At 41.7% G+C, this 12,217-nt stretch overlaps 1 protein-coding gene across 7 annotated transcripts in view; it reads left to right on the forward strand.

The window, feature by feature from the left end:
• LOC106607297 (signal transducer and activator of transcription 3) overlaps positions 1–7,760 on the forward strand; it is a 33,772-nt gene extending 26,012 nt beyond the window's left edge. For 2 of the 7 annotated variants that reach the window (XM_014204116.2, XM_014204118.2), the window contains exons 14-23: positions 1,639–1,737; positions 1,921–2,056; positions 2,242–2,294; positions 2,399–2,493; positions 2,807–2,946; positions 3,112–3,330; positions 3,513–3,555; positions 4,362–4,424; positions 5,696–5,793; positions 5,897–7,760. In XM_014204116.2, the coding sequence (XP_014059591.1) occupies positions 1,639–1,737; positions 1,921–2,056; positions 2,242–2,294; positions 2,399–2,493; positions 2,807–2,946; positions 3,112–3,330; positions 3,513–3,555; positions 4,362–4,424; positions 5,696–5,793; positions 5,897–5,973 (1,023 nt within the window). In that variant the 3' untranslated portion in view covers positions 5,974–7,760. The remainder of the gene's footprint in view (positions 1–1,638; positions 1,738–1,920; positions 2,057–2,241; positions 2,295–2,398; positions 2,494–2,806; positions 2,947–3,111; positions 3,331–3,512; positions 3,556–4,361; positions 4,425–5,695; positions 5,794–5,896) is intronic. The other 5 variants (XM_014204117.2, XM_014204119.2, XM_014204121.2 and 2 more) reach the window with 3 other exon arrangements.
• The last annotated feature ends 4,457 nt before the right edge of the window (positions 7,761–12,217 follow it).

Consider the following 12,217-nt stretch of genomic DNA (forward strand, 5'->3'; position numbering starts at 1 on the left):
CACATGCTAGTCACATGCTAATGTAAAAAGCTGGTTTCTGATATAAATATGAACTTGATTGAACAAAACATGCATGTATTGTATAACATAATGTCCTAGGGTTGTCATCTGATGAAGATCATCAAAGGTTAGTGCTGCATTTAGCTGTGGTTTGGGTTTATGTGACATTATATGCTAGCTTGAAAAATGGGTGTCTGATTATTTCTGGCTGGGTACTCTGCTGACATAATCTAATGTTTTGCTTTCGTTGTAAAGCCTTTTTGAAATCGGACAGAGTGGTTAGATTAACGAGAGTCTTGTCTTTAAAATGGTGTAAAATAGTCATATGTTTGAAAAATTGAAGTTTTTGCATTTTTGAGGTATTTGAATAACGCGCCACGGGATTACACTGGCTGTTGAGTAGGTGGGACGCAAGCGTCCCACCTAGCCCATAGAGGATAAACCCAAACCACAGCTAAATGCAGCACTAACCTTTGATGATCTTCATCAGATGACACTCCTAGGACATTATGTTATACAATACATGCATGTTTTGTTCAATCAAGTTCATATTTATATCAAAAACCAGCTTTTCACATTAGCATGTGACGTTCAGAACTAGCATACCCACCGCAAACTTCCGGTGAATTTACTAAATTACTCACGATAAACGTTCACAAAAAACATAACAATTATTTTAAGAATTATAGATACAGAACTCCTTTATGCAATCGCGGTGTCCGATTTTAAAATAGCTTTTCGGCAAAAGCACATTTTGCAATATTCTGAGTAGATAGCTCGCCATCACGGGCTAGCTATTTTGACACCCACCAAGTTTGGCACTCACCAAACTCAGATTTACTATAAGAAAAATTGGATTACCTTTGCTGTTCTTCGTCAGAATGCACTCCCAGGACTTCTACTTCATCCACAAATGTTGTTTTGGTTCAAAATAATCCATAGTTATGTTCAAATATCCTCTGTTTTGTTCTTGCGTTCAAGACACTATCCGAACGGTGACGCGCGGACGCGTATCGTGACAAAAAAATTCTAAATATTCCATTACCGTACTTGGAAGCATGTCAAACGCTGTTTAAAATCAATTTTTATGCGATTTTTCTCGTAAAAAAGCGATATTATTCCGACCAGGAAACCCTGTTTTCGTTCAAAGACTCAAAGTTGAAAATGGAGTTGTCTGGTGCACGCGCGCCCCCGTCTCATTGTTCTCAGATTGACCACTTACCAAATGCGCTACTGTTTTTCAGCCATGGGCTGCAAAGTCATCATTCAACGTTCAGGCGCCTTCTGAGAGCCTATGGGAGCCTTACAAAGTGTCACGTTACAGCAGAGATCCTCATTTTTCAATAGAGTGAGTGTAGAAGGCCAAGAAATGGTCAGAGAGGGCACTTCCTGTACAGAATCTTCTCAGGTTTTTGCCTGCCATATGAGTTCTGTTATACTCACAGACACCATTCAAACAGTTTTAGAAACTTTATGGTGTTTTTTATCAAAATCAGACAATTATATGCATTTTCTAGTTTCTGGGCAGTAGTAATAATCAGATTAAATCGGGTACATTTTTTATCCGGATGTGAAAATACTGCCCCCCATCCTAGAGAGGTTAACCATTCTTCATGTGTTTTCTCTATGGTCCATTAGACCCATTCTCTACCAGTGGTGGTCATCTCCAACATCTGCCAGATGCCCAACGCCTGGGCCTCCATCCTGTGGTACAACATGCTGACCAACCACCCCAAGGTAAGACGGCTTACGCCACCTCGCGTTAGACCGCTGTCCTGTAACTTCTGGCCCCCAAATACAGTCTTAATGATGTCATCTTTACTGTGTCATACCTTCTTTGCATTGGCGTCTGTCTTGGAGAGGGTTAAAATGTGTGCGAAATCCACCTTGACCTTCTCTTCCTGTTGTCATGTCCTATAGAATGTGAATTTCTTCACCAAGCCTCCGGTGGGGACGTGGGATCAGGTAGCGGAGGTGCTGAGCTGGCAGTTCTCCTCCACCACTAAGAGAGGCCTGACCATCGAGCAGCTCACCACCCTGGCTGAGAAACTACTAGGCGAGGAACATTTCTGTCTGAAACGCTACCTTCATCTGGATTGGATGGCTCCATAGCAATACAATGATGTCTATCACAGAACATTGAATGAGAGGCAGAATGAGTGTCCACCCTAGAAAATATATTTCTATGGATGGTCTGTATGGTGTCAATGCCTACTAAATGTGTTTGTGTTGTTTGTCTAGGGCCGTGTGTGAACTACTCTGGATGCCAGATCACCTGGGCCAAGTTCTGCAAAGTATTTCATTGCCCAATCAGTCTCTCTTGATATGTTGTTATAGCTATCTATCTGTCGTAAACAGCTTCACAGTTTGAATTGATTAGTTCCTCCTTTGTCCTCAGGAGAACATGGTGGGTAAAGGCTTCTCTTTCTGGGTATGGCTGGACAACATCATTGACCTGGTCAAGAAGTACATCCTGGCTTTGTGGAATGAAGGGTGAGAGGTCGCTTCTGTTTGTTTACCAACTTGTTACTGGAACAGCTGGGCAAAATCCAAGTTGGAGGGAGTGGAGTTCATGACACTGAGTTCATATGCGCACTGCTGAGAACTGTAATACTGAACCGTTGAACCCTAGATAGCGGGAAACTGGATTGAGGAGGAGTACAGGTTTTAGGCTTAATGCACAAGTGTAAAGTGTCAAGTGTAATGGAGTTAAATTGTCTCCCTTTCAGTCTTTCTCTGTCCTATCTGGTGTAAGTGACCATAAAAAAATGTCATTTTTCTCTCTGCTCTCTTTCGGTCTGTGCAGGTATATTCTGGGTTTCATCAGTAAGGAGAGGGAGAGGGCCATCCTGAGCCCTAAGCCTCCTGGCACCTTCCTGCTGCGCTTCAGTGAGAGCAGTAAGGAGGGAGGCATCACCTTCACCTGGGTGGAGAAGGACATCAGTGGTAAGAGGACAGCGTGTTGGGCTGGCTGGCGCTCTCTGTCTTTGTCGCTTTTCTATTGTGCATGTCAATTGGTCTTTGTCTATGTGGCACATTATTTAGTTTGATCTCATTATTGCTCTTGTCTCATGGTTTCATATCCCTCTCATTCTCTCTGTGTGTCTGCAGGGAAGACTCAGATCCAGTCGGTGGAGCCTTACACCAAGCAGCAGCTCAACAGCATGTCCTTTGCGGAGATCATTATGGGATACAAGATCATGGACGCCACCAACATCCTGGTGTCTCCGCTGGTCTACCTCTTCCCAGAGATCCCCAAGGAGGACGCCTTTGGGAAGTACTGCCGACCGGAAGCTGCTCCAGAGGCTGAACTAGGAGACCCGTGTAGTAGTAAGTCAATCAGGAAGTTTAACGTATTGACATGAAAACTGTGGGATGAGTTAATGGAAGAAGATCTAGAAGTACCTCCCATAATGAATACTTCTTTACTGTTTTGGAGGTTGATGCTTTGTGAGATGGGGAATATTTTGATCTGTGTGTAAGTTTAAAGGTGTTCTGGTTTTCTCCCACAGCCATTCAACCATACTTAAAGACAAAGTTCATCTGTGTGACCCCGTAAGTATTCACTTTCCTTAAGAGCTGTTAGTGCTCAATTCCCTCAAAGGAGTTAATGCTCCTAAGTGACTTCACACTAGGTTGTGTAATGGAGTCTGGGACAGTCATGTTGCAAAATGTTTAACTTTTTTTTTTCTTCTACGAAATGTTTGAGTGTCCTCCACAACATCCCCTTGTTGGCTTCGTGTAAGGGTGGGGCGGGTGGGAGTTTTACCCTGGAAGAGTGGTTTCCAGATCGTTCCTATATAGTTATCACCAACAAACTGACATACGGATTCAGTCAGTGTCTTTCCCTTATTTAAACAGCTGTTGGTCTGGCCTGGGGACAGTAGAACAGGAAGCACAGGACTGTAGGCAGGCAAGAGCAAAGTGTACACATCTCTCTAGACAAAGCAGAGTGGAGGAAGCAAGTAACGATCCCCAGACATGCATACAGATTACTTTAACACCATTACTTTAACACCACTAGTAGAACCAAAGAGAAAGCTTTCCTTGCACTTCTAGGGGAACAGACAGAGTGTGTGTGAGGTGTTCTGAAGCCCATGCAGTGCTCTCCATTCCGGGACGGAGAGGGTGTGTATGAGTTTAGCAGAGGGATCAGAAGGGTGTGTATACTGGCTAACCCAGGGGTGGAGGTACTGTTTTCGGGGGGGGTGTAGCAGCGTTGGAGAGGGCTGCTCAGTGAGAACCTGACCTGTCTCTGTAGGATTAGATGAGTATGTGTACTACATAGGTAGAGGTGTCTGTTTGGGTGGAGGGGGGTGTTGGAGAGGATTGCTCAGTGAGATCCTGACATGTCTCCGTAGGTGCCCTTCCGTGTTCATGGACTTTCCGGACAGCGAGCTGCTTGGGAACGGGATATTCCCTGGGTAGGCAGTGGGGGGGGTTGGCGGCATGTAGGGCTAAGTGTGTGTGTTTCTCTACATATGTGTGTGTGAGAGGGTGGGTGAGACTCAGACAAGGAATGGAGTAATAAGTCTCTCGGCCTCCTCATTTAGACAACCCCCCCCACCGTTTTGTTTCCAACTCACTGCCACTCTCCTTGGTTCTAACACCAGAGCAGCTTCCAGTCATATTGTATTCAGCCATTTTCAGTTGGGTTCATCCTACTCGAAGATGGCTTCCCTTTCCCAATCACATCCTCAGTGGATCATTCACCTTTCAAACTCCCTGTAAGTCTATGTACTGGTGTCATGATCACTCCATTAAAATCAGTCCACACTGGCCATGTTTAGTTTACAGCTTGATAATGGTATCAAAATTGGCCCCATTTCACAGTCCGTTATGAACTGGCTAGAAAAGCAGGAGGGGAGGAGAGGCTGTGGATTGATAGGCTGTAGACTGAAGGGCTCATTAGAAGTGCCTTCAGTGGAGATGAACTCTTAAAGCCCTAACGTTGGTCCTTCCTTTAGTTCTCCACCGCGGGAAGTTGGTGTCCCCTTAATTGGGGAGGACGGGCTCGTGGTAATGGCTGGAGCGGAATCAGTGGAACGGTATTAAATACATCAAACGCATGGTTTGATGCCATTCCATTTGCTCCGTTCCAGCCATTATTATGAGCCGTCCTCCCCTCAGCAGTCTACACTGTTCTCCACACATGACTTTACAGTAGTAGGTTGTTGTGAGACGTCATGCACTTTTTAGAATGGAATGTCTGTCAGGGGTGTAGAGGGTTTTGGTGTGTTTCTGCCCACTGGCCTGCTCTAACAAACCGGATTGTCTAGAATACTTGTCCTTAACATTCCCACTAACTAACTAACTGCTCTCCTTTCCCCCTTTCTTTCTGCTACTGTCGTCTCACTTCAGTCCTTCGTTGGTCACTAGGAAGCACATTGACACACAGTGGCTGATCTGTCCTAACCTGTCACTAATCCGACCCAGTCAACACTGAACTACTTGATTCATGTATTTAAACCTATAATACTGTGTGTACATGTAATAATGTGGAGTATTGTCCTCGTCTATGGTGACATAACAGCAGCGATGATGATGTAAATAGCTTGCGCACTGGCAGTAGACTGACAGTTAGCTTATCGCTTGTGGTAAAAAGGACATAGAGATTTAATCACTATGACGTCTGTATGTGTGTTAACATGTAGTCTTGGTTTTCTCCCTCTTATCCTGTATTGTCTTGTTGCAGCACCAACTCTGGTAACACCAGTGATCTGTTTCCCATGTCCCCTCGCACCCTGGACTCTCTGATGCACAACGAGGCTGAGGCCAACCCTGGCCCGCTGGGTAAGTCCTGACTGACACTAATACACACACGCACGCACACACACATGCACATACTCGTACTGTGCTTGCTGGTGAAGCAAGGTTTAACTTGTTTTAATGGCAGCCCTCTTGCTTTCTGTCTTCCCAGACTCCCTCACTCTGGACATGGAGTTGAGTTCTGACGTGGCGTCACCCATGTGAAGAGACGAATGAACCAGACTAATTTTAAATATTTTAACTCCCCGTTTTCTTAAAAAATATATAATCCACAGTTACCTCTGTCCCATATTGTGAAAGGGAACAAGATGCATTACATTCTTTACCTTTCAACCTTTACGCCTCAAACACACCGACAGTGTCATTGTGCTAAATGGTACGCAGCATCATCTGGATATGTGTGCAACAATAGTTCAACATTCACCTTCTGCTACCATTTCTGTCAAGCCATCGACGCATACAGTTTGATGCATACTTTAGATAAAGGCAAATGCAGCGTTCCATTGGAAAGCAATGTACTTTTGGTGTACCAAAATGCAATTACGCTATCGGTGTGATCGAGGCGTTGGTGTCAATGTTTTTGAAAAGCCATGTCTCACTCCATGTGGGTGTTTCACAAAGTACCTTATTTAATTTGTATATTTTTTTTATACAAAAGTATATTTTTGTTTCCTTGACTTCCTTTAAAATGGTTTTGATCTCAACCTTCATGTATGAACCAGCGCTTTTGTTTTTATAAGAATGCCTAAAGAGGAAGATTGCGGTCTAGCTTTTCAAAGATAATAAGTTATTATTTGTTAGCGTCATAGTTCTCAATTACCTATTCTATGATCACCTTTTTTGGTAGTCCGTCTGTCTGTTTGTGTCCCATGTCATTCTCTATTGAAGGGGACACCTGTATCTTCATTTTAATTTGATTGAGAAATATCTTGGTCCAATCTTTCCGGTTGTATCTTATTCCTTATTACAAAAAACCTGCATCTAGAATCTCACTGTGACACAATGAGTCAGTAATATGATGCGTTTGTAAAAACCAAGGAGATGAGAACCAAGGTGACTGGTGAATTTGTTAATTGAACATTCATTCATATAGGTAATTTATGTGAATGGCGCTGGTTTTTGTTTTAGGTGTCTGAAATAGCATCGATAATGACAGGATATTTCTCGGACCTTTTCTCCTCTCAGCCTGGGCTCAACCCCGCTCTCAGCTGGCAGGCAGCATGTCTCAGTTGAAGGGAAAATACTGTTTCCTTCCCTGGATTGTCATGAATCTTACCCTGAGCAATTTCCGCTAGCTGGACCAGCTACAAATTCAAAATTGGCGATGTAAAAATGGTCTTTTTTTCTTTAATTTAAGGTTAGGGTTAGGCATTATGGTTAGCAGTTAGGTTGGGGTTTAAAATCAGATTTTATGACTGTGGCTGTGCCAGCTAGTGACCACTGCAGAGCTGCCTCCAGGACAAGATTGATGACAATGAATGCCAACCTGCTATTGTAGATAGAAATGTACATTATTCTTTCGTGTTTTGAATTCATACACACCCCCTCCGTCCTTCATAGTTTGTCATAATGTGAATACCACTTGTTGTTTTCATTAAACCATCAAAAATCAAATGATCATTGCAACAGAGCTGCACTAGTCTGTGCCTAAATTGTTTATGTAGTGCCTATCTTATACCGTATTAATGATTTATTTTAAGCTAACACTTCTTGTATGTGTTGACCTCGTTTTTTTTGTAATTTGCATATTGTTAGTATCAGTTTCTAATATTTCACTATTCTGTTTGACTGTATATGGGTATCATGTGATGCCGCATCATAAACAACACAACACTTATCCATCACTTCCTGACCTAAGTGCTCAGTTGAATCGGTAATTTAGTTCACTCTGTAGATGTTAATTGAAAAAAAAAAAAAGCTATCTGTAAATTATGCTGTAACTAATCTTATATTTGTTTAAAAATCATAAAAAGAAAAAAATATGTATCTCTCATGGACTCATATTTGCCTATCTTGTTATGCGATTTTCCATATTTTAGTTTTTTTTTTTTTTACCGGTGAGCCAGTTGCATAGCTTAAATGTATCTTTACGTATGTGTTTGCAAAAAACCTGTTCATAAGTTGCACCTCCGTCACTCTGTCGAATATGGTAGTGAGAGGAAGCCCACTGGCAGTGGAGGAGATGTATTTTGGGCGAAATTCTGCACATTTTCTCATCGATTAAACATTTGATCTCAATACAGTTTAATGTTACTAAAACTAGAATCTGTTTTGAGTGGACTCAGGTTTGTAGACTACCATTTGCAAAAGTTTTTTTATAAATCGCATTTTTTAGGAAGAGTGCAAAGGCGAATTGAGTTCTGCACACGCGCACTTCAAAGTAGGCGTTCCCTAACGGAAATATGCAGATAATGCTAGAACGCGCCAATACGATCTCACTAGCTCGTGCTTAGCTTTGCCAACCTTGCTTGTTTTGCCCGCATGCTCATTTGTTCCTATTGGAAACGACAGGCAGGTCTATCTTGGTTTAGTTATAAAAAAATCTTTGGTGATGCCCTAGAGGGGCGATAAACTCAGTCATTCTGGACGGAGGCTAACTACTATTTAATCTGAACTACGCTATAGTGTCTGGAAATAAGATGACCTTGCTAAAGTAGTCATTTAGTAAGAAACAACTTTGCCAGCATTATCATGTCAAATTTACTTTAGGCAGTGTTTGCTAGTAGTTAGTCAAAAATGGCTAACAACAATGCTACCGTTAGCTAGCTAAAATCCGGTGTCGCCCTTCAACTTTAGCTAGCTAACATACTGCATCTAGTCATTCTGGTGACAACACAATGATGACAAAAGGTTTTCCTACTAATTATTTTGAATGTCATTGTATTTCCAAGCAACTGTAATGCACTTGACAGAATCTTCATCGGTGCTCATTGACGAGGCATTGAGTGGAATGCTCAGTTGGGCATCAGTCCAAAACGAACATTCAAAACAATATTGTGACGGAACATGAATATGCACAAGGACAATTATTTATCTACACATCATTCGTCTCCTGACTGCATATCCTCTGAGTATTTACCTAACTGTTAAAACACACATTGCTTAACGCGCCCGCACGATTCACTGTAGGTAGAGTTCGTGCATATTATGACGACATTTTCATGTTTTTGTCAGTTTTGGACTTCGGTGAGAGATTTTTCGGCTTTTAGGGCACACAACATTTTTGGGGGAGGCAAGCCGAAGGTCGGAGTTCTACGCGCTTTCGTCGGTGATTGGTCAACAGTAGTTATTCTTCAATAAAGTATTTGTTGTCATTCAACAAGAGACGACTCGTTTGTACATATTTTCATTGAAGAAAACTGCACCAAACATCTTAGTAAGATCTCGAAATTAACGTTAACTAATGACACATTTCTTGAATTACTTTAGATTAATTCTGACTATTTTGAGGAAGTGGCTACAGCGTCTCAAAATGGACAAACACTACTATTGCCGCTTTTTCTCGTTTCTCACGCGAATGTATTTTATGGGAGCATGCGAGTGCATTCGTTCGGCGTTAGCATGCTTCAGTTCAGTTCGGATAACGCCTGAGTTGATCAGAAAACACTTGTATGAGAGATAGTATGTTGGATCAATAGGCAATTAATCAGGGATGTCTACCACTCTGCCTTAGTTTAACACTGCCTTTACCCAGGGCTTTAATCTATAGCTGTGAGACTAGCAAAGTCTCAGACAAAAAACACACCAAAATGACTGACTTTGTCTATGGGATAGAAATTCTGCATAAAATGTAAATGCTTTGGAGTGTTATTTGTCAATTCATCTGAGTTTTGACTCAATCTTTCAAAACGACACTGAGTGGTCTTCCATTGCCTTTCTGTACGTGGTGAAACTGGAAATCCCATAATATGACGGCACGTTGAACATGTGCGTGCTGCTTCACTACCCTGAGGAAACCCATCTGCTACGGTATCTCACATCCACGCATAGTAACATACTGTATGCACAAAGGTCTGGTCTGGGGTTTCCACCGTTGTTTCACTTATTTAACGTTACATTGTCTATTGTCTATAGTTGTTCCGTTGAGTCATTCCGTGATGTAAACTGGTCTGAAATGGCAGATGTGAAATATAGTATTTTTCGTATCATTCTAGTCTCCTCACATACTTTATTTCTATGTCTCTCTTTTATCTGTCTCTGATAGGAACTATCCTGCTACGCGTGGAGAGGGAGACTGAGAGCGTTTCCTTTTAATTAACTTCAGCAGCTGCTGACTCAGCAGTTTCTGAAAGCAAAATGTCACCCCTCCAGCCTGCCTGGCAGCAGCCAATCCGTTTGGAGAATCGATTCCATTTTAACGGTGTGCTGTGAAGTGGCCTGATGTATGGCTGGGGTTGTGTGTGTGTGTGTACAGAGGGCCAAGTGGAGTGTGCTTTCTGTTGTTTCCTTTACAACGTTTTTTGTGTGTGAAACGGAAGTTAGAAATAATACAAATGTGTTCATACTTTTGCCATGCCTTATTTGTCTTGAGAAATGTTGGCTTTCCTATAACACTTCCACTTCCAGCTGCTGCGTTTGGCCAAGTGACGGTCATTAAGTCTGAAAACTCTCATATTTAAAATGCCTAGCAGCGTACCAAATGACACTTACAGAGGAGGATAATGGACTGTGGACCAAATTCTGCTTCATAAATGAGTCATTAGCATCTGAATCGTTTATATGTTTATACAGTATCAATCACACAAGTTAACATGTAATTTACTGTTCAGTCTCTAGGGACCAACACTGCTGGGATTGGGTGCATGTTGGCCTTTTTATCTGTAATGGAGGTTATTCAATGAGATTCATATTTCCTGATAGTTTTTTGTCTCCAGCCATATACTTCGCTATGTACAAACATACACATAACTACCAAAACCTGCTTTTGTGTGTAAAGGTTACCAGGGCCTGAAGAATACACGGATCTAAGGTATGACACGCACACGTCTCTGTCTCTTCTACTCCCTGTCAGTCTTACTATGCATCTTCCTCGATGGGAACCATTCTGTGGTTGTTTTGTTCAGTCTGCTTGTAAAGCTGGTAGACGGCTGCTGCTGGCCCGCTCCCAATTAACTCCGTTTCACCTCTTTCTCACTCTCATTCTCTCTATCTCCATTAGAAAAGCACACGTGCATGTGTGCGTGCAAACATTTTCTTTAAATCAGTTTTTTCCATCTTTAGTTGTTCTGCCAGATGATGTCACTGCCAGCACTCATTGTATGCTCATTGATAGATTGCTGGATGAAGTTTTAGGGCCAACTATTACTCTGTTATGAAAAATCTGGTATCCTAAATGAGATCCAAAACATATCCACTTTAACTCTGTCTATTCCTCTACCACCAGGTGTCACTATGTGCCTCCAGCTAGAGAATATGTCAATATTACAATGCACAGCATTTTAAAGTTTGAGTATCCATGATGATCATATCCATACATGATCGCTTTGAGGACTAGTAACAACGGGATGTTTTACAGTCAATCGAAAGGTTTTTGTAATCTACCATACAGGATTTTTTTGCAGTTGGTGTGTGTGGATCTGTGTAAATCTGTGTGAATAGCGTGTAGCACAGATTTGACCATTTAACTTACTTACAGTTGGAAAGGGCCGAGAAAAAGATTCCCTCTGGGAAGTGACACACACACACACACACACACACACACCCTCTCTCTGCTAACACCTATCGGGCTCTGGTGCTGTCTGCAGCTAAAACATTCTATTCATGTGCAGGGAGAAGGATGCTGTGCATTAAATCTACTACCTGCAAGGACCTAGCAAAAGATGAATCACGTTCATTTCATCTTTCATTCACTCCACCTTGCATTTTACTAGACAAACAGAGTACTTATAAAATAGATGCTATTTTCCATCTGACCTAACAGAACCTTAGCTACGTCTGTCAGTGGCTATATGAGTGCATAGCAGAACAAAGAGGGTACAAAGGCCTACAAATCGGAGAAACGTTTCTCACTCTTGGCCTTGCTGCTTCCTAGAGCTGGGCTTCTCCATCTCTTCAACTTCCCATTGGTTTTCTCCACTTTCTTCCCATTGATACACATTGAAGGAAACATGTGCACATGTTGGCCTATTCTTGTGAATACCTGTTATTTGACTCAATGTGGTTCATCAATAGGCTATGTACTGACTACACATATGTACTGTAGTGCTATTTAGAAATAGATCACATTACTCTTAGAAAGGCTACTTCAGTTACTACAAGACTACTTCTAATGACGATTATAACAATAGCATATAACATGATAATATGTAAGAAAATAATAATAATAAACTATTTCTCCATCTATTTATTATTATTATTATTGTTGCTATTTCATCATCAATACAGAATTAGATAATTTGATCATTTAATTGCCTTACATTTGTTAGGTTAGGCTATATTATGCTTACTG

The sequence above is a fragment of the Salmo salar genome, chromosome ssa06 (assembly GCF_905237065.1).
Source record: "Salmo salar chromosome ssa06, Ssal_v3.1, whole genome shotgun sequence".
NCBI lineage: Eukaryota > Metazoa > Chordata > Actinopteri > Salmoniformes > Salmonidae > Salmo > Salmo salar.